The following is a 22,095-nucleotide window of genomic DNA, read 5'->3' on the forward strand; positions in this document are numbered from 1 at the left end:
TAGTTTCTCTAATTCTTTTGAAGAGAAAATAAATGGGTTTAAAGATAAAAAAATAGTTTAAGGAAAATGTTTTAAAAATTTTCTCAAAAAACCTGCTGCAAATATGCTTTTTCTTTGATAAGAAAATACTGCATGATTCCCACATGTTCTCTTTCCCACGTAAAAGGTCAAGTTACATAGGCAAGTGTATTCTGAATTATTTGGTTATAACTACTATATATTAAATAGCTTGACTTTTAAAGACACTTTGTGGACCATAACTTTATACTCTTTCTCTCCACCTAGTATCTCTAGCACGTAAATAAACAGACTCTCTGATTGGCTGATAGGGGAAGTATACCATCACTTCCTCATCCATTCTTATATAACCCTCCTACTGCACTCTACAAATCACAGCTCTAGAGATAATGCTTTTGCTATCTTCCCTCTTTTGTGCGTTAGCTGGCTATGTTTCTGCTTTTTCAGCAGAAACTTCGAGTCTTACAGATCTCTATCCTCCACTTTGGAAGGAAAGTCCTGGCACGTTGAGTGACTACACAGTAAAGGATGGGGTATACACCATTGATCCATGGCTATATACTGAAAGAATGGGGATGTACAAAATCTTAATTACATTCACAGCTCAATATTTTGAAAGATTTGCACCAAATAATGAAGCAAACATTTTATGGGGACTGCCTGTGCAGCATGGATGGCAACATAAAACAGGTAAGAATAAGCTTGCCTAGTAGAAAGATACTTCTAATATAACCATGAATTTGCAAGGGGATGGAAACAATGTATTATGAAACTGATTCATCATGATCAGCACTGATGAATGATGAAGACTGTCTACAGTATGTGAGACACTCTGGGAGTTGTTGAGCATACAAAAAGCTCTGGATTACAATTGGTTTAAATACTGGCTCAGACACATGTTACTTATGTGACTTTTGTCATGTGACCTCTCTGGCCCTTGGTTTTATCATCTATGAAATGAAAGACTGGGAAGAGGTGACCTCTGTAGTACCTTCTAATCTAAATGTAAAGTCAAAGGTCATTCATGTCTTTATCTGTAAAGTCGGAGGGTTATACAAGATGACTTCTTGATGACTTTCCAGTTATAGATTTATTATGTAGAAACTGTAATGCTAACTTTCATTTATGGTTTATATGGTTTAAACTTTACCTACAATGCCTCATTTGATCCTCACCACCACTCTGAAGCTGGAACTACAAGTTTTATCATTACCATTTTACAGATAAGGAAACTGAGGTTCCAAAAGGTCAAATGACCAGCCTAAAGTCAAATAAGTACTTAATAGCAAGTCCTACCATTCCATATCCCTTGCGCTGCTAATTGTGTAGCACACTACCTATCAGAGTATTTCATTCCTACTCGGGAGACAAGAAATGGTCATATAAAATTTTGCTATTAATAATTTAGGGAAGAGATTCTTTTCAAAGTTACATATATATAGATATATATATACACACACATACACATATATGTGTTATTACAAATTTGGTACTTTTCACACTCTTCATATGAAAGATTCAAAGTATGATCACTGTTTATTAGGTTTGAGCTGCCTTTGCTGGGGTCCTGAGAATTAGACCACTGTTAATTAGAATCATAGAATATTAATGTTGGAAAGACCTTTAAAGGTATCTGGTCCAACCTTCTACCCAATGTTGGAATCTTCCCCTGCCCTCTCAGACAGTCTGTTTGTTTTTTATATGGAACACAGAGATTAAATTTCATCTCAAAGAGATGTTTAACTAACTGGTAAATATACACTAATGAAGGTTAATCAGCATTCCAGTGGAGTATTAGCTTATTTTATATGAGTATAATTTTCATCATAAAAGACTCAATTCATTTGATTATTTTTTTTCTATAATAAAATGAGAATAAAACACTTATTTTGAAGTTCATGAGAACTGGGAGAAAACACAAAAATGAGAATAAAATAAGCATTTTGAATTTAGTTTAAAAATTATTATGCAGAGTTTTCTAGCTTTGTAAAGGGCAAAATAAATTTATAAACAAAGGACATGATTCTTAATTATTTTATTCTAGCCAAGAATAATTTGTGCAGCATAGCTTTCATATATAATGATAAAATTCGTTTACAACAATCACTATTGGCTACAAACATCTGCCAGCTAAAATAAAAACGAAACTCAATATATGGAGAAGGAAAACATTTTCTGCTCAGAGGAAGTATTTGATCATGGACTAGTCTACCTAGATTATGTGTAGGGTGCCATCATCCCTAATAGTGGGTTCAACCACAGAAAACAAGTAGCTCGATTATTGTAATCATTTCCAATATGATCTGTTTTTGTTGGCTACTTCTTGAAATTTTTTCTATTTTGAAATTATTTGTTTTTTTCATCACGCATCAGATCTTTCTAGCAATTTTCCATTTTGACACTTTTTTTAGCACTTTTGCTTTAAACTGTACATGCAACAATTCAACTCAGTTTTTATATTTTGACACAAGATTAATGCAACTAACTAGAAAGAAGGAGATGAACCAATATATACTTTGTGAATGATTAGAAATATATAGTAGATTAAGAACTCAATTTGTAGTCTTTCGATTTTCTACCATGTTTACTTCTGTACAATGTGCTTTCTGATTTTTAGTAATAACCAAGAAGTTCAGGTTGCATTTAATATGAGCCAGCTAGCTGTGTAAGTCAGCTCCTCCTCTTCTGTCTTTCTCCCCTCCCCTTCCTTCTCTTCTCCAAAGGAAGGTAAATTTAGAAGGCCAGAAGATGCCCAATTAACTTGCGTTTTACTGGCTAGACCCATTCCCTTTTCCCTCCTCCCTTTCTCTTTTGCTTCCCCTCCCCTCCCCTCTCCTCCCCTCCCTTTCTCTCCCCTCCCTTCCCTTCCCTTCCCTTCCCTTCCCTAAAACCTTAAACCTACTACACCCTGAAGTTCATACATTGGACAACACTAGGTCCCTGCCTAAGGGCTCTCTTCTGGACCCTCCTGGCTTAAGAGTGATTATCAACAGTAAATGTTGCTGCTGTTTCACCGCCCTGCCCCCGCCCCAACCACAGTCTGATGTCTTTTTTTTTCTTTGCCTCATTACAGGAACCATCCTGTGACTACTTCCTAGATAGGCCTGTTCAACAAACAGGCATTACCTCACCCTAAATGAGTACCTGAATAGACTTTTCTTGGCAAAGATACTGGAGTGCTTTGCCATTTCTTTTACCAGCTCACTTTTACAGATGAAGAACTGAGGCAAACAGGGTTAAGTGACCCTGGATCACACAGCTAGTAAGTGTGTGAGGCCAGATTTGAATTCCAGAAGATGAGTCTTCCTGACTCAGGGGCCAGCACTCTATCTACTGCACTACCTAATATCCTTCAAAGATCAATAGGGAGTTCAATGGAAAGAGCCCTAAACTGTATGAATATGAATTGTGGTACCTCCAAAGATATTTTAATATTTGAACTGTAGGCATGGAACTGGATTTAAAAGTCTACATCTGCCATTTACTAATGTGACCTTCTTTTTATTTTTTTACATAACAGATGAATTCCCTGGGAGAAGATAGGAAGGTGGGGTGGGGAGGGGGGGAGGGGAGGAGATGGGAGAGCAAACAGGGCAGAGAAGAGGACAGAACCTTGACTTCCTGGGGATTCTTCTTTATATTCTTCTTTATATATTTCCCTGAATGCTTTGATTTCCTCAAATGTCTAAACTTTCCTTGAGATGGGAGAGGTAAGTAACTGGGGTTCTGTAGTGTACTCTTCTTACCTAGCTGCTTATCCTGAATCATGACTCGAAAGGTAGATTCTCTGGAAAAGCTAGTGCCTTCTTGGGCACTTTGGTGAGAAGACAAATTTCAATAGTTAGAGTTTCTTACCTTGTCAATGAAGTTAGAACTGTATTTTCTTATTTCTTTTCTGGGGGCAATACTTGAGCATTATAACAACACAGGGTTCAGTAAGATATTTTTTCTCTCTATTGACAGCATTATAGTAATTATTTTTATTAGTTTTTCTAGTTCTACTTATTTCACTCTACATCCATTCATATAAGTTTACCCAGGTGTCTCTAAATTCTTCATACTTGTCATTTCCATTTCTCTCCACCAATATGACCAACTGACCTAGTTCCAGTCCTTGCCATTTCTTACCCATTCTATCCCCTTGTAATTCTTAACTGCACACTTTCTACTGGCTACTTCTGTACTCTCCACTAACATGCCCATTTCTCCTCTATTCTCAAAAAATCCCTCACTGTATCCATCCATCCCCACTAGCTAATATCTCATACCTTTCCTATTTTTTTGGTGGCTAAACGCTTTTTCAAAGAGTTTGGTATTTATTTAGAATTTAGAGACACCTGGGTAAACTTATATGAATGGATGTAGAGTGAAATAAGTAGAACTAGAAAAACCAATAAAGATAATAACTATAATGCTGTCAATAGAGAGAAAAAATATCTTACTGAACCCTGTGTTGTTATAATGCTCAAGTATTGCCCCCAGAAAAGAAATAAGAAAATACAGTTCTAACTTCATTGACAAGGTAAGAAACTCTAACTACCAGTACCATCTCCATTAGGTACCTCCACTTCTTTTCATCTCATTGTCTTCTTAACTCTTTGCAGTTTCTTCTTTCTGATCATTTCTTTTCTCTTTCCTTTGCTGAATTTTAATCTATGTCATACCCTCTAACTGTGGGGACACTCAAAGGCTCTATCCTGGGCCCTTCTTCTCTCCTTCCTCTAAACTATTTCACTTAGTGATCTCATTGATTTACATAATCTAAATTATCATCTCTGTACAGATGACTGTCAGAATTATTTATCCAGGCTCACATCTCCAATTGCCTATTATAAGACATCTCAAATTGGTTGTCACTTAAATGTCTTAAGCATCTTAAACAACCTGTCCAGATTAAAATCAGTATCTTTTTCCCCAAAACTCTTCCCTTTTCTAACATCCCTAAAAGTATCCAAAAGGGTACTGTTGAGGGTAGTGTTCAAAAGAGTATCACCATCTATGTTCTGAGTCACCCAAGCTCATAACCCAGTTATCTTTCACCATCACCATCTATTCTCCAAGTCACCCGAACTTATAACCTAGGTATAATTAATTCTCTTCCAGGCAGATTAGCTGATCCTACCAATATGACTAAGTGTGGCTGGGAATCTGGAAACCCTATGTGCATTTCTGTGGAAAACTGGTGGGGCTGTAAGTACATTTGAATATTCAAAGAGTAACCTAGTGCCTTTTCAAAAAGTGTCAATTCTCTCCATAATCTTAGTGGTCAAGTTACCGTTTAAGAAAAAAAAAAAGAATTCTTTTCTGTCTGCATAAGACTATATTGCAGCACCATCTTGTGGTCATCACATGACATTCTCAGCTACGACTGTGACAATGAGTACAGCTGAAATTTCCTCACTTGGGAATTTCCCCTCTTTTTCTTGACCAACTGGCTCAAAAAACTTCTAAAGACAGTATGGCATACGTCTAAGCTCTACTGTATTGTAAATGAAGTGGGAGAGGAAAGGTGTGCAAACTGAAGAGATCTTTGGCTTTTCAATTTAAAGTTATTCAACAAATATTTATTAACATCAATAAGAGAATTGTGTGCGTGTATATATACACACATATATAGGTATATGTACACATGTATGTATATGTAGTTCTTTAAGGTTAGCAAAGAATTTTATGTCTGTTATCTAGCATCAAGCACCTACTACACAGAAGACACTGCTTTAGCTGTTGAAAAAGGGGCAATATTTAGGGATTTAAAAAAAAATGTAACAGTCCCTGACCTCAAGAATCTTACATTCTATGGCTTAGCGATGGGGACATAGATAAATATAATTCAATGTAGACAGTTATGAGGAAGAAAGTGAAACAAGTGTCCTAAGGAATTTTGAAGGAGAGAATGTTTTCAGTTGGGGGCAAAGAAGGAGGAGATGGCTCCTACACCTTAGAGATGTACCTTTCTTTAAGAAAAATGTACTTTGAAAAAAGATAAGGATTCTGAAACGGAGAAAATAAGAGGGATAGGAGCAGGTACATTGCAAGAGTATAGTGCCAAAAATCTATACAAATATCAAGGAGCCTGAGGAAAGAAAAAGAGGCAAAAGCTTTTAGAAATTATAAAATTAGTGGTAATCATTAAGAAAGTAGTTCCAGTGGATTTCAGGGGCCAGAACCCTGATTATAAGGAATTAAAGAATGGTAAGGAAGAAATGAAGGCAATGGATATAGGATATATATTATTTGGAGAAATTTAATAGTAAAGAGGAGGAGAAATATAGAATCATAGTTTGAGGGCATCAAGTGAATGATAGAGATGAGTTTGTTTGTAGGCAGCAGGGAAGGATCTAGTAAAGAGAGATTCAAGATTGAGGATAGGGATAGGACAAAGAATATAAGATTCAGTATTGTGGGACATAGGAGATGACGAGATCCAGGCACAGATAGAGGAGTTGACTTTGTAAAGAAAAAAAAAGTTCATGTTTTCCTTAGAGAAAAGTGTTAAATATTAGAGGATAAGTAAAGACAAAGTGGAATGCTGAGGTCTGTTCTATAGGAGATGAGGCAGCGTAACAAAATGAATAGAAAGCTAGCCTAGAATTCAGAAAGACCTACAACATACTTTTTATGTCCCTTACCCTCTTAGTGTTCTGTCAAGTCTCTAAGACATGCACTGCTGAGAATTTCCTCATTTGGAGATTCCTTATTTCGCTGAAATTACAGGTCTAGTTCTTATTCCTTATCAATGGAGGAGATGAGGGACCTTGAGGAACAAAGCCTTAATTTACTTTCCCACCATGTAGATTGGGAGGTTCTGGTGGTTTGATGAAGAGAAATGTTTGTTTTAGGGATTAAAGTAGATAATTGATTAGGGAGAAATAGTCAATAAATACTTATTAAGCACCTACTGCATACCAGACAGTATGCACTGGGGACACACAAAAAGGCAAAGGCAGTTCCTTCTTTCAAGGAGCTTATGGATTAATAGGAGAAACAGTATATAAACACATAAGTACAAACAAGGCACATATAGGATAAATAAGAGAAAATAAAGGAAAGAAATCACTAAAATTAATGAAGTTTGGAAAAAGGATTCTTGTAGAAGATGAAATTTTAGTTGGGACTGAAAAGACAGTAGGGAAGCCAGTCAGTGGAGATGAGGAGGGACAGCATTCCAGGATTGAAGGAGAACCAGAGAAAATGCCCAGTGTTAAGAGATGGCGTGTCTTGTTCATGGAACAGCTAGGAAGCCAATATCACTGGATCAAAGAGTACACATTGGCGAGAAAGGTGTAAAAAGACTGGAAAGGTAAGAGGGGGTTAGGTTACAAAGAGCTTTGAATGCCAAACAGAGAATTTTACATTTGATTCCAAGGGTAATAGGCAGTCACTGGAATGTATTGAGTAGGGAGATGGAATGATTGGACTTCTACTTTAGGAAAAAAAAAATTGGTAGCTGAATGGAGGATGGATTGTAGTGGAGGAACACTTAAGGCAGGAATCTGCTCAAACAACCAATAGGACTTATTCAATAGTACAAGTGAGCTGATGAGTTGCATCTGTACCAGAGTGAGGGCAGTATCAGAGGAGAGAAGGAGGCATATTTCAGAGAGGTTACAAAGACGAAACAGGACAACTTTAGCAACAGATTAGATATAGAGGTTGGGAGTGAATAGGAGGAGTCAAGGATGATATCAACACTTACAAATGAAAGGCACTGGGAGATATGAGGTTGGAGGTCAGGCTAAGATGATACATTTGAGAATCATCAGCACAGGAGGCAGAGGACATACAGGACGATAGTTATTGGGGATGGAAGGATCAAGAGAGAGCTTTTTGAGAATGGGGGTGACATGGACATGTTTTCAGGTAGTAGGAAAGGAGTCAGAAGACAAGGAACATTTGAAAATAAGTGATAGAGAGGGGATGACAGAGGGAATAATCTGTTGGAGGATATGGGATAGAATGGGATCACTTGTGCAGGTAAAGGCATTAGCCTTGATAAGGAATAAAGTCACCTCTTCATGTGAGGTAGGTGAAGGAGATAGTGGCCAAGGGTACCTGAGTGATATGAGCAAGAGGGAAAAAGAGTTAGCTTGTGGTGAATAACTTCAATATTTGCTGTGAAATATGATTTTTATTGATAACAGTGACTTTGTAGTTGAAATTGGATGTTCAGTTTTCATAGGCCCAGTAAGCATAGTAATGTGACTGTCCAATTCAACAGCTTGGGAGTATACAGGAAAAGGCAGATTTTGGTATAATTTGGATTGGTAGATGGGAATCCTAGTGGTAGGATAAGTGGGCAAGGGATTGAAGGCTAGAGAACAACATATAATTGAAATGGTTAGTAACTGGTTAAGTGAGAAAAATGAGACTAGGGGATGGTTAAGCTAGAAAATAATTAAGAAGAGTAAGACAGAGAAAGATATGGAAGGACAAGGAACCAGTGAAGAAATTTGTTTTCCTTGACTATACATATATGTTACAAAGAATTTATTTTTCTTCTTTCTTTTTGTTCTCAATGTGGCAGGTGATGGGAAAGAGAAAAAATAGGTCTATGTTAATTAAAAAAAAGAAATTGTAGAGCTTATAATCTTGGAAGTGGTTCACTTACAAGTGATGAAATCTAAAATAGGTTGCTTCTTGTGAGTTGCCGTAGTTAGGGTAAAGCTATATGTCATGAGAATTGAAAAGGATGATGATTTGGGAATCAAGGATTTCAGAGAGGATAATATGTATGTATAGGTACTCAAGTCTTCAGTTAGAGGCTATGTTAGAGAGAGAGGAACAGGGGAGCTATTAGATTGAGCTGGATAGGTATGAGAGTGCTGAAGTAACAGGGGAAGGCGATATTTACCTTAAGAGGCAGAAACTTTGAATCACTGGGTTTAGGGGAGCAGCAGACACAAGTTTGCTAGTCATAAAATAGAGAAAGAAGAGTTTGAGGTCTCCATGTTGTGGAGACCTTTGATGGTATAGGATGACATTGTTCTCCCAACACCAGGTAGTTGAAAGTAGAAATTTGACCCAGAGTTTTGGTTCCCCAAAGATCAGACCAAACTCATACATCACGTCAGCTCAGTGTTGTATATATATCCCTAAGATAAATGGGGACAAGGTATACCCAAGACAAATCTCAAACATGGAACATATATACATGCATGGAATATATTTAGTTTTGTATCAGGCCTGGGTGTTGAGGCCCTTGTCTATTTCGACCTTCAGTCTTATGTCTGAAAGCCTCATTCAGAACAACACTAAGCCTTTGCAATTGTTGCCTTAGGTTCCAATTTTTCAGATGTTAATCACTGTGATGCTCTAGGCATAAAATCGTTAAAGCCTGGAATAGACTAATGACTATAGAAATGAAGAAGAAGAGCTAAGAAAAATAAATATTATAGAGAAAGAATTGGCAGGACTTGGTAAAAGATCAAACTGAGGAGAGACGAAGTGAATTTAGTCAGAAATGTTCCCAAGATTGAGTCCTTTTAAGATTAAGAATGAAGTGGGATGTCTGCAAGAAAGAGAAACTTTTGAAGAAGGAAATATAACACATATTTCCACAGGTCTTTTTGGTAGCAGTTCAGATACTAATGGAAAGATAAACTAGAAATATTATGCTGGAATTCCATGGATTGTAATTTTATAACCTAACCCCTTTTGTTTCAGAAATTAAAATTTGGCTATAGTCAAATTTGGATTGAAATATTTTATCAGCACTGTTTTATTATTAGTAATCAATAGTAAGCATACAGCTTCATTACTGCACCGTTGTGTTTGCTTAGGTCATCTACGATCACTTTCATTATATGGTTCACTATTTCATCTTGTATCAATAGCAATGTATATTAGTTCTAATAACAGACATTATTTCCACAGGCCTGAATTACTTTCTAAATGTACTACCCTTCTTTGGTGCAGTTGAGGCTGGAGTATTAGAGGTTTCGTCAAACCAAGTGAAACTTTTGCCACCACCAAAGGACCAGATGCTTTTCTGTTACAGTGTTGCCACTTGTCGTTCAACCTTCCCAGATGCTATGACAAAATGGACTACACTTTTTCAGGTTTAAAAACATTTATGCTTGGAGAAAGGTTTCCTTATCTCTTTCTTGCACTGGTGTTATTTCACTTGCTGCTTTCAAACTCTACAGGAATAGAATGGCACCTTTATAAAGGAGTACAGCACCTCCTTTTTCTCAGTAATCCTGTATTGGCACATGTGTTTCTTGGGTTCTTGAACAACTCAACAGCTTTTTTCAGTTCCTAGCACATCTGTGAAGCATTTTTCTCTTCTACCTCTGAGGAACCAGACAGCTATCATGATCCTCATTCCCCAACCACATTAAGTGAGTACTTTAGTTAGTAAGTATGGCTGCGTAATGAGATGTTCTGGTTAACTCAACATCCTGGTAAACTCAGGGGCCAGTTACTGAGATGTAGGATCAGGGAATCTTCCCTAGCATAGTGGAGCTGATTATCCCAGTTATTTTCATCAAAGATCCTATAGCAGCTGTTTAAATTAACATGTGACAATCCAAATCAGTCATAAAATGCCCACAAGAAGAATGTCAGAGTAGAGGGTAGACATGGCTTGTATTTGATAATAAAATAATAATCTTATACTTAAAGTGACCCAGCCTACTTCTTTGAATTTTGATGTGATTAAAATACTATTTGCTCCTTTCTATTTTAATTCTCATGAGTTTTTTAAAGAAAGTTCAAAGCTTACTAATGTTTTAAAAATTTTGATTTAATCCAAGACAATTTGAGGAGAAAGAAAAGTAAAGAAATAAGAATTAATTAAGTGACATAGCATTACTATATGGCAGGCACTGTGCTAAGTGCTTTATAAATATTATCTTATTTAATTCTCACAAACACTGTATAAAGGTAGGTTCTATTATTATATCCATTTTACTATTGAGCAAACTGTGGCAAACAGAAGTTAAATGACTTTCCCAAGATCACAGTTATCAGGTGCTAGATTTGAACTCAGATTTTTTCCCCACAATTTCATGCCTACAGTTCTATCCACAGTCTCATCTAGCTGCCTTTAGAAATATGAAAATGTTGGAACTTGGACTTTAGAAAATTAGTTAGTTTCTTCCAGATGCATTCACTCTGTTAACTATATTCTCCTCTCATTTTAAATCCTATGTTCCCATAATCTTTTCTGCATCTTCATTTTTGCCTAACTATTAAAACAGTCTTTCCTCTGTGGTTTAGCAAATAAAGGAACCATCTAAAAGCTTGGATGACTTACTGAAGTACTTATGGGATGCACACGTAGCAACCCTTGGAGCAACCAGAAACATTTTTGAGAAAAGGTAAGAATTCCTTCATTTTTACTGAGGTCCATCTGATGCCTAAGCAAAGTTTCAATCTTATCCTACTTTATTATTCTGGAGATCCTTCCATGAATTTGTTAATATATCACCATTTGGGGAACCGAGCTGTTAGTATTTACATGACAAAATAAAGTCACTAACAATAAGAAACACGACATTTAGACTCTGGCATCTTAATACCTAATAGTCTGTGAGGGAGTGACCATAACAGCAAAGGAGAGAAAGATCTTGATGCAAGTAGATCAGACCAAGTAGGCATAGAAGAAATCTCTGCTGGAGATAATATAATTCTGAAGACAAGGAGAGGTCAAATCTCCATATATCTGAAAGAAGAAAAGATCTGAATGATTGGAAAAGTAGTGTGAATGGTATTACCATCAGAAAAAAAAAGTGACCAAGAGAGAACATCAAAAATTATTGACTCGTACCTACTTTCTAATTCTGTGAAACTTTTATGACACAAATTTATTGATTTATTGAGACCAGTCGACCAAAAAAATGAGAAAAGAACTGATAAGCTTGTGAAGGTAACTTTCTACCATTGTTTATATCTAAAGAGTCACAAAATTGGTCAAAACTTTCAAAGAATACAATATTTCACTGCATTTTGCATCGATCTTTTAAAAAGTTTTACTCAGTAAGGCAAAATCCAACCTAGAGGGATTTCCTCCAACAAAATGTTTCTAATTTATTTTATAAAATATTGTGAGATTCCTCGATAGATGTGACAACAGAAATAATTCTGTTCAAAGACAGTCTGATAATCAGTATAAGGGAAGACATAAGCAAGATATCTGGAGCTAAAAACAAATAGAAAAGAGACTATCTATATCTTTACATATTCTTGTTTGCAAATGACCTTGTGTTGACTGAATCAAAACTCAGAACACCACTGAGCCTCCTTAATGAGATCTAATTTCAGGGAATCCTTTGAGAAGATTTTATGGCAGGATGTGGACAAGATTTGTACAGAATGAAGAGGCATTAAGGAATAATAACATAAAATGTGCTGGGTCTAAAATCAGTAAATATCTAGGTTCAAAAACTGCCTCCTATATTACTAGCTATGGAGTAACATGTAATTGACTTAACTTTTCTGAACTTCAGTTTCCATATCTGTAATAATATAGGATTGGGATAGGAACTAGAATCATTATTTCATTTGCATAGTGAACTCCTTGATAAGAAAATACCATCTATCAATGTGGGTCAGCACTTTCTCTGCAATTTATAGTCTTAAAGATTTGTCTAGGGTCACATAGCCAGGATGTGTAAGAGTTGGGATTTCAGCCTAGCTCTTCCAGGCTTTGAGCTGGCTCTTTGTTCACTTTACTTCAGTATAGTATATACTTCAGTGTGTGTGTGTGTGTGTGTGTGTGTGTGTGTGTGTGTGTGTGTGTGTGTGTGTGTGTGTGTGTGATACAGTATTTCTGGCATCCATATGTACATTATGATTCAGAAAGGTTAAGAGAATTGCCAGTCTCCTCCTGATTCTGCTACCCCATATGACTTCCTTGCAATCTGGCTTCCAAAAGGCCTAATAAATAGACAAATCCAATTGCTCCTTTTCAGTCTATATCCACATGTATTTGATACTAAATCAATGAATGAAGCAAATTAGTTATGCCCAAGTCACCAAGTCCACACCACAGCCTTTAATAAGCAATTTGTCTATGACTTTAAGGACAGGGAGCCCAAGTAAGAGAGGTTTATAAAGCATCAAACAGGATATTAAAATTAGACCTATGGCTCTAGAGCTAGAAGGGATCTTTGAGGTAACCTAGCCTAATCTTACCATTTTAAAGATGAGAAAATTAAGGCCAGGAGAGGTTGTAACTTGCCTAAGATCATACTGGTAGTAAGTGGAAAAGCTGGGATTCAAACTCAGTCCAGTAACTCCAAATTCAAGAAAACACAGGAATGTCATGGGATAAAGTTGGCTTTTGAAGAACGCTAACACAGACTTCTATGAGCAAACTGCTTTCCACATGTATACTGCCCAGTTACAATTACGATGCCAGTGAATATCGGCTTACAGTTAAAATAGGATTTTTTAAAAGACTAGATCTGAAATTTCCTTGGTATAGGAAATTCCCTTCACAAATGCAGTTTGGTTCTCTGCTTTACAACTTACAGTGAGTTGCCTGAGATGCCCAGTCACACAATCAGTCAGTATGTGTCAGAGGTCAGATTTCAATTTCCGTCTTTCTGAATCTACATCTGCTACTCTATCCTCTACACTATGATGCCTTTGATAACAGGAGTAATGTTTTCATATATGAATTAATAGGGACACACTCAGTGGTTAGGCAGAAACTGATGATGTTGAACTTAGGAAATTACTGGAGAAGGTAGGAGGAAATGGAATCTAGGACACAGAAAGCCTTGAAGGACACTTCTTTTCATGAGAAAATAAATATTAGAGAATGAGTAAAGATAATGGGGAAATTTTAAGGTTGGAAAATGAAGGAGTTTGTGATTGATTGCTTCAAACTCCTTGAGCAAAGGGGGCTACATTAGATAGAAAGGAAAGGTGCCAAGAATAAACTGAGGCTAAGGGTGGAATCTGGGGCTCAAGCAGGTTTGAGAAACCTGCCAAGAGGAGTGTGATGAGAAATCAATAAATTAATAAAAAGCATTAATTGTTTAGATGAAGACCCAGGTAAGGTGACAAAGAGAGCATGAATTTGTAGTTGACCTGGTTATCATAGGTTTGTACCAATGTTTCAGCAATGGGAATTTCCTGGGGAGAAGGCTGTTGGCAAGAATGCTTTTTTTGAAGCCATTTTTCAAAAACGGCGACTAAAGTCAGGAACACTTTCTTAATAATGTTGAAGAAGAGGGAGCACTGAAATCACACTAAGTACTTAGTATAATTAGAGGAAAAACAAATCATACTTTTGGAAAATTAGAGAAAATAGGTACTTAAATCCCTAACTCTAAATGTTAACTTTTTAATGGTTTTCTTTTAGACGGTTATATTTCTCCCAATCAGAGTCAGATTTTGAAGAAAGTTTCTCAATTGCTGTGGATTATGTTGCTGCAGTTCTATTTGAAACAACTTTGAAGAATACAAATAAATTCCAAAAGGCTCTGCCCCCAAGACTGCTCAAACCTGATGACTATCCCCTCCACATTAAGGATTTCACTGATTCCCAAAACAGAGTCTTGTTTTTGCTTAATCTTCTAAGAAAAATTCATAATGGTTCAGGTAAGCAGCTGAAGTGTCAATGTTTATTTTATCATGAGTTCCTCTATTTAAGTCTCACTTGGGTTTCTCATCATGGCTTGAAAATAACAGGAGAGTGGCCAAGATTATGCCAGTGGTCCCCTAGTTCTGACTAGCAAGGTTCTACCAAGCTGGAAAGGTTTCAGGTAAGGCCTGAAACTACCAGTAGGTTGATAAACAAATGTGAGTGTTTCTTGTCTTAACAAATAATGAAGGCTATCTACTAAATCATGGGGGTCAGGGTGAGGAAATAATTTGTAGAAATGGAGGAAGTGCCCACATCAATAAAATCACAGATCTTTTTCATTATTGAAGTATAAGGTTAATACAGGTAGAGAGCATGGAGGATCAACATGATAGAGGGGCAAAAGAGTAAAATTTGGAATCAGATTGTCTGGTTTCAACTGCTGATTCTTCTCACTTCTGAGCTGTGGGACATTGGACAAATCAGTTCATCTCTCTGAACCTGAGCTTGCATATCTGTAATATCAAATCACTTCTATCTTTGATTCTATTATTTTCTGTTAGTTATAGTTAGAAGCTATTAAAGATGGATTGAAGACCTCCAGGAAAGGAAATCCTTAAACTTAAAATTTGTTCCATACTGGGTCTACAAAATTTTTCTCAAGATGAAAAAGAGGATTGATCAGTCTTTCCTACTCTTTTTAATTTAGGTGGTTTTTTTTGTTTTTGTTTTTGTTTTGTTTTGTTTTTTGCCATTTAACATCAAAACCTGTTCTAAATGAGTGTTTTTATAGCAAATCAGTAGCCATACCAGGAAAGCAAAGACAACGCACACCAAAAACTAAGGCATTCTAATGAGATTTGTTGAAAGATAGCTTTTAGAATGTTCTGGACAAAGAAAGGGAGGTAACACAGTGGTTAGAACACAGGGCCCTAGAGTCAGGAATATTTAATTTTAAATCAAGTCTCAGACATTTACTGGCCGTGTGACCTTGGGTAAGTCACTTAAATTCTCTCTGTCAACTATAAATGGGGAGAAACTTGCCCATATCAGAGTTATGGTAAGGATAAAAGGAGATATTTGTAAAGCATTTAGCATACTGCCTGGCTTATGGTAGGTGCTTAATAAATGTTTGTTCCCTTTTATTTTTGTAAATATGAGGATGCCATGAGTGTCTGACTTTGTGTGTTGAGTTGGGTCTCAATTAGCTATAAGGGCCAACACCTATGGTGTCAACTCAGGGGTGGCATCTCTTAAGATAGCTTTTCAGCTTTCCCTTATTATATAGGGAAAGCTCTCATCAAATTATTTAATGACATTCCACCAGTTTTCCTCACATCGTAAGGATTCCAGGTCTATGAATGTCAGGAAACAAGGTATAATGCAATCTCAGTTGCCAGATCTACGTTTTGGGATCTCTGAATATTTAAAACTGGCTAAAAAGTAGGGTAAAGGAGGAAGAAAAAGAAGGAGAAGAGATCAGATGATAGCTAATAGAAATGGTAATCAGTCAACCCACCAACAGTTTTTAAGTCTTTACTTTGTTACAGAAATGTGCTACTTAGCAGTCTCTGAGGTTACAAAGACAATTAGGAGATCCCTGACCTCAAGGAGTTTAAGAGCAAGCTAGCTTGAAATTTAAATTTTGATATGGGTAATCTACAAAATTGAGGGTCAGGAAGTGATTTTAAATTCACACTGGAAGCCAGTAATATTTAACATTGTTAAATGAACTCCATGATGATCGGATATTAATGCTAGCCTTCATTGGCACCTACCTAGAATATTGAAACAGCCTTTTGTATATTTTCCAATTAAACTAGTAACCCCCAATTAATGGCACTCCCTCAATTAAACTCTCTTTGATTAATATGACTACCTTTCTTGTTTATGCATATATCTAACTACCTCTCTACTCTTCTTTAAAAAAAAAAAAATTCTTCAGTGGCTCCCAATTACCTCCCGAATAAAGTTCAATATCATAGGCTGAGCCTGACTCATGATGGCTTCTTGGTAATTTATATCCAATAGTGGAATGAAATGAGACACTCTAGGTGTTCAGGGGTTGACAAAAGTAGGTTTCCTTAGCCATAGCATAAGAAAGATACTGGACAAGAACACAGCACCCAGCTCTGATAGATGAGAATCACAACCTGGCTAGCAAGGTATGAAGGGATGACTTGTAGCCTTGGAACATCTGTTAAGTATGTCCTGAATCTTGTATGAGCAGGTCTTTTTATGCCCTTAAGGTGCTCAGAAAAGAAAAAAACAATTTTTTAATGAGCAGAAGTACATTTTCTCGCTCTCCCACCTCCCATCCCATTAAAAAAAGAGAGAAAGAAAAAAAAATCCTTATAACAAATATACTGTCAAGTAAAATAAATTCCTTAATTGACTGGATATCCCTGTGTGCATGTGTGTGTGTGTGTGTGTGTGTGTGTGCGTGTGTGTGTGTGATTCTGAACCCTAAGTCTATCAGCTCTATGTTAGGAGACATTGAACATGTTTCATCATTGGTCCTCTGGAATCAGAATTGATCATTGTATTGATCCTTGTTTCTAGAGTTTTCAAAGTTGCTTGTCTTTATGGTGTTATTATTGTATAAATCATTCTTCTGGTTCTGTTAATTGCATTTTTTCATCAGTTCCTAGAAGTCCTCTAAATTGTCCATTTTTGTAAGATTGATGTTATGGTACAATTTATTTTTCTGGTTTCACCAACTTAGTAATTATGTAGCACCCTCTACATGCCTGGCACTGTTCTAAGCATTTTATAAATATTATCTCAGTTGAATCTCTCAACAACCCTATGAGGGATGTGCTGTTATTATCCCTATTTTACAGTTGAGGAAACTGAAGAAAGAAAGGTTAAATGACTTGCACATGGTCACATAGCTAGTAAGTGTCTGAGGCTACTATTATCTCCATATATACACATAAGGAAACTGAGTCAGACAAATTTAGTGATTTGGCCAGGGTCAAGAAGTTTCTGAGGTTAGTTTTGTTCTGTGGTCTTCCTTATTCCAAGTCTGTCCTCTATCTACTATCACCTTGCTGCATCTAGGACTTTATTTCTTTTATCTTTGCTAGCAATGGTATAGTTGGGTCAAAGGGCATACATCATTTAGTAACATTTTATGTATAATTCCAAATTGCTTTCCATAATAATTTTACCCATTCACAGATCAACCAACAGTGTATCTGTGATCCTATTTTCCAATAACCTCTCCAAAACTTGTAAATTTCCTTTATATCATGTTTGCTCATTTTATGGGTGTGAGGCAGAATCTCAGAATTGCTTGAATCTTCATTTCTCTGAACAGTAGTCATATAGAGTATTTTTACATATGACTATAGATAGCTTGGATTTCTTCCACTGAGAACTGTCTGTTCATACTTTTAGAATATTTAACAATTGAGGAATGACTTTTATTCTTATAGATTTCAATTAATTTCATACATACATTGAAAGTGATACCTTTATCAGAAAAACTTGGTGCAAAGATTTTTTTCCTCAGCTAACAATTTTTTAATCCTTTCTTAATAATTAACAATCATTTTAATCTTAACCTTATTGACTTATATTATTATATAAATTACTTTTAAAACATAGTATTAAAATTAACTTTATGAAATTTGTGTAAAAACTTTTTTAATTTTATGTAATCAAAATTATTTAATCTTCTATGATTTTCTCTATCCCATATTTGTTTACGAACTTTTCTTCTATCCACAGATTTGATGAGTATTTTTTCCACATTTGTCCAATTTTTTTATGTGACCTTTTATATTCAGTTCACATATTCTTTTGGATCTTATCTTGGTATAAGGTTTGAGATGCTGGGCTAAATCTAATAGTCCCCCCCATATTTATGTCCAAATTTTGCTATTTGTCAAATAGTGAATACTTATCCCAGTAGTTAGGGTGGTGAAATGCTAGGATACTTACTTTAGAAAAGAAGCCAAAACAACACATCACAAAGAATATATACAACAACCAGACTGGACTGTGAACAGGGAAAAAATATACATTTAATTTACCATATTACAACAAAAATCACATGATTACGTCAACAAATACAGAAAAACTTTTGACAAAATACAATGTTCATATTGTTAAACACTAGAAAGCATAAGGAATAAGTGGTCCTTTCCTTAAAATGATAAATGGTATATATCTGACACCGAGTTATTATTTTAAGTAATGAAGATAAACTAGAATCACTTCCAATAAAATCAGGAATGAAACAAGGATGTCTGTTGTTACCATTTCTATTTGACATGGTACTAGAAATACTATCACTTGCAACAGAGCAAGAAAATGAAATTGAGTGAACGAGCAGAGGTAAAGAAGTAAAATTGTCACTTTTTACAGATGATATGATGATGTGATTAAAGAGCCCTCAAGAGTCAACTAAAAATTAATTTAAACAATAGCTTCAACAAACTTCCACGATATAAAATAAATCCACACAGGTCATTAGCATTTCTATATCACTAAACCCCAGCAGGAAGAGATAAAAAGAGATATTCCATTTGAACTAACTAAAGAATGTGTAAAACACTTTGGAGTCTACATAATAAGATACGTAAAATAACTGTATAAATACATTTATAAACCACTGTTTACATGAAGACCTAAATAACTGTAAATATATACATATGTATTTGTATTTATATTACACAAAATCACATAGTTAGTGATATAGTAAAGGCCAATAATGTAATATTTAACATTATGAATATCTATATTTGGATCTTATACCTATAATAATAAACTGCAGGATCCTAGAGAGGGAGACCAACTTTAAATTAATAAATTTTGTATCTTCACAATAATATGCCGTGCCTGGTGAATAATTTAGGGAATCTCCGACCTAAAATATCTCTTAGTGGGGCCATGGCCCAAGGGCAGCCTTGAGGCTACAGATGCCCCACCTCTGATAGCCTCACCTGTGCATGGATGAATAGTGATTACTTAACTTCTTAAGTAATAAATTTACTATTCCTCCTCACTCCCAGTATTCCTTCACCATTATTCCTCAGCTAGAAAGTGAGATCCTTAATGGCAAAGACTGTATCTTGTTATCTTTCTGTCATCCTTAGCACTTGGGAAAGTATCATAGACATATTTATGCATTGAGATGGATCTGTGATCTTATCAATTTCCTTGTAAGTTCCCTTTACTGTTGATAGAAATTCACGTATTCCTATTCATACTTTTTGACTCTTGCCTGCATTTTCTCAAAAGTTTAATGGAGGGGGTCCACTGAATGGGCTAGAGGCCTTCCTCATTTTCTCCTGACATCACAAGATACTAACAGGGCACTCTGGCTGTCTACCAGACAACCTTCACTCACCCTTGCCACTTGACTAGCCCATGCTCTTTCCTGAATAACATTTTTTTACTCTTTGTTAGGGGTGGACCTGACAGCAGTACTATGTTAATTCAAATTCAGTGATGAGACTTAAAACCTGCAAGTAATTGAACAGTTAGCAAAAGAAAATTTGCTTTGTCCTAACATGGCAAGGATATGAAATAATAATAGAGTAGTACTTAGCTTCTCCAGACACAGTCCCTTTCATTCTCATACAGAAATGTATTTTGTCAGCAGGGTGGATATGGCGGCTCACATCATCTTCAGATGTGGATATAGTGGGTAGGACTATCTCTACCCTTTAGGTGATCAAGCAGCTGTGCTTAGGGAGACAAGCGCTAATCAGGTCACAGGTGGGTTTTTCCCCCCCTTTTAGGGAAAACTAACCTCTGTTGTGGAGAAATAAGTGATGCTGGTTCTAGCACACTCCAATTCTTCAAAGTCCTTCATTAATTTTATGTTACAATGTGCTCATATTTCCTATATGCTTTTCCATTTCTTTTCCATAATGAATACTCAATATTTCTTCACTGAAAGAACAGACTTCCAGAAAGTTTTAGATATTGGTTTACCAAAAAAGAAGTAACTTGCTTTTAATACCAGAGCAGAGAATCTGAACACTTAATGTCTTGATACTAAAATCAACTTAATTTAAAACATACATTTTAAGTGATATGTGAATTTTACATTTTAACGAATAACCTCTCCATCTCTTTCTTTCCCAGGACACACATTTTTGTCTCTCTTCAGAAATTTAATGAAGTTTAAAACTCTAAGGAAGATGGCAAATACTCTGATGGAACTGATTATTTGAAATGATACTATGTCACCTCCAGAACTGAATATTATTTTTCAGAATATGTATGAATATTCCAATTCAAATTTCTTTGGAAAATGTCATTCTGCCAATGGACTTTGACATCACAATATAATCCCTGTGTCATTTGGTGATTTGAGTTTAGATTTTTTTTCCCTGTAACTCGATTAATGATGTTTGTGCCTTTTTAACTGAATTAATGCTTCCCTGCCTAATTATACCAATTAGTAATTCATATTTTCTCATTTCTAGCTAATTAAAATGTCTTGCTAAAATACAAATGAGATTTTGTCTTGTTTATTAATTATGGTGTAATTCAAAAGTAATAAATCAGATCCTTCCTGGATCCAGTCTTCTTTTTCTTTTTACTTTTTTACCAAGAAGTTTCCAACAGGATTTTTACAATTGTGTTATTTGAGATGACCAAATTATAAACATTTTATGTGACAAATATATAGGATTTATTGAACTAAAATCACTCTTAAAATGTGATTAAAATAACATTTGGATATGTTTTCTTCATATTTCAGTTCACACCTATAATTGAATCTTTAAAAATTAGGAATTTGAATGTCTATTACCACTAGCAGGAAATATTTTGTACCCACTGCCACCCCCATTACGTACTTCACTTCTTAATTTAATTTAATTTTTATTTGAAACCTAAACATAAAAAGAATATATTTCAAAAATACACAGTAGAACAAACATAAATAAAGGGTAGATATGAATCCATGAATCTCCATTGTATACCATTTGGTTTCTCAAATTCCACACATTGCTTTCAAAACTCTACTACTTGTATTTCATCTAAACTTCCTTCTATTCCTTCTTATGCGTATAAGAATTAATTCAATGACCCACTTTTTCTTGGCATCAGTTTTGCTGCAATGTAAACCTCCCAATCTTAAAAGATGAAAGGAGAAAAAATAACTTTTAACAAGTCCAGTAAAGTAAAATGAATCCACACCATGGCCATGTTCAAAAATGTTTCTTTTTCTCTGCCAGGAGGTAGATAACATACTTCATCATAGATCCTCCAGAGACATGGGTGATCATTGCATTGATAAGAGTTCTTAAATCTTTAAAGTTGTTTTTCTTTATGATATGGGTATCTTTGTATCATTGTTCTTCTGGTTCTGCTTATTTCACTCTGCATCAGTTCATATTACTGAAAATTCTCTGAAATTGTCTCCTTTGAAATTTCTTAAAATGCAGTGATATTCCATTTGATTCATATGCCACAATTTGTTCAGCAATTCTACAGTTGACAGACATTACTTTAGATTCTAGCTCTTTTCTTTTTTCTTTAAACCTCCCACCACATCCACCTAAGAATCAGAATGG

At 35.6% G+C, this 22,095-nt stretch overlaps 1 protein-coding gene across 1 annotated transcript; it reads left to right on the forward strand.

The window, feature by feature from the left end:
- Window positions 1-353: 353 nt before the first annotated feature.
- C2H6orf58 (chromosome 2 C6orf58 homolog) lies at window positions 354-21,029 on the forward strand. The gene is made up of 6 exons (XM_072643291.1): window positions 354-708; window positions 5,122-5,208; window positions 9,892-10,076; window positions 11,239-11,339; window positions 14,333-14,571; window positions 20,657-21,029. Exons 1-6 carry the CDS (start codon window positions 408-410, stop codon window positions 20,743-20,745), a joined length of 1,002 nt encoding a protein of 333 aa, XP_072499392.1. The 5' UTR covers window positions 354-407; the 3' UTR covers window positions 20,746-21,029.
- The last annotated feature ends 1,066 nt before the right edge of the window (window positions 21,030-22,095 follow it).

Source organism: Notamacropus eugenii, chromosome 2, assembly GCF_028372415.1.
Source record: "Notamacropus eugenii isolate mMacEug1 chromosome 2, mMacEug1.pri_v2, whole genome shotgun sequence".
Classification (NCBI taxonomy): Eukaryota; Metazoa; Chordata; class Mammalia; order Diprotodontia; family Macropodidae; genus Notamacropus; species Notamacropus eugenii.

Coding starts and splice junctions, on each gene's coding strand:
- C2H6orf58 (XM_072643291.1), top strand. CDS start 408: ATGCTTTTGCTATCTTCCCTCTTTTGTGCGTTAGCTGGCTATGTTTCT. Junction 5,209..9,891: donor TGTGGAAAACTGGTGGGGCT/GTAAGTACATTT, acceptor TTATTTCCACAG/GCCTGAATTACTTTCTAAAT. Junction 11,340..14,332: donor AGAAACATTTTTGAGAAAAG/GTAAGAATTCCT, acceptor GTTTTCTTTTAG/ACGGTTATATTTCTCCCAAT.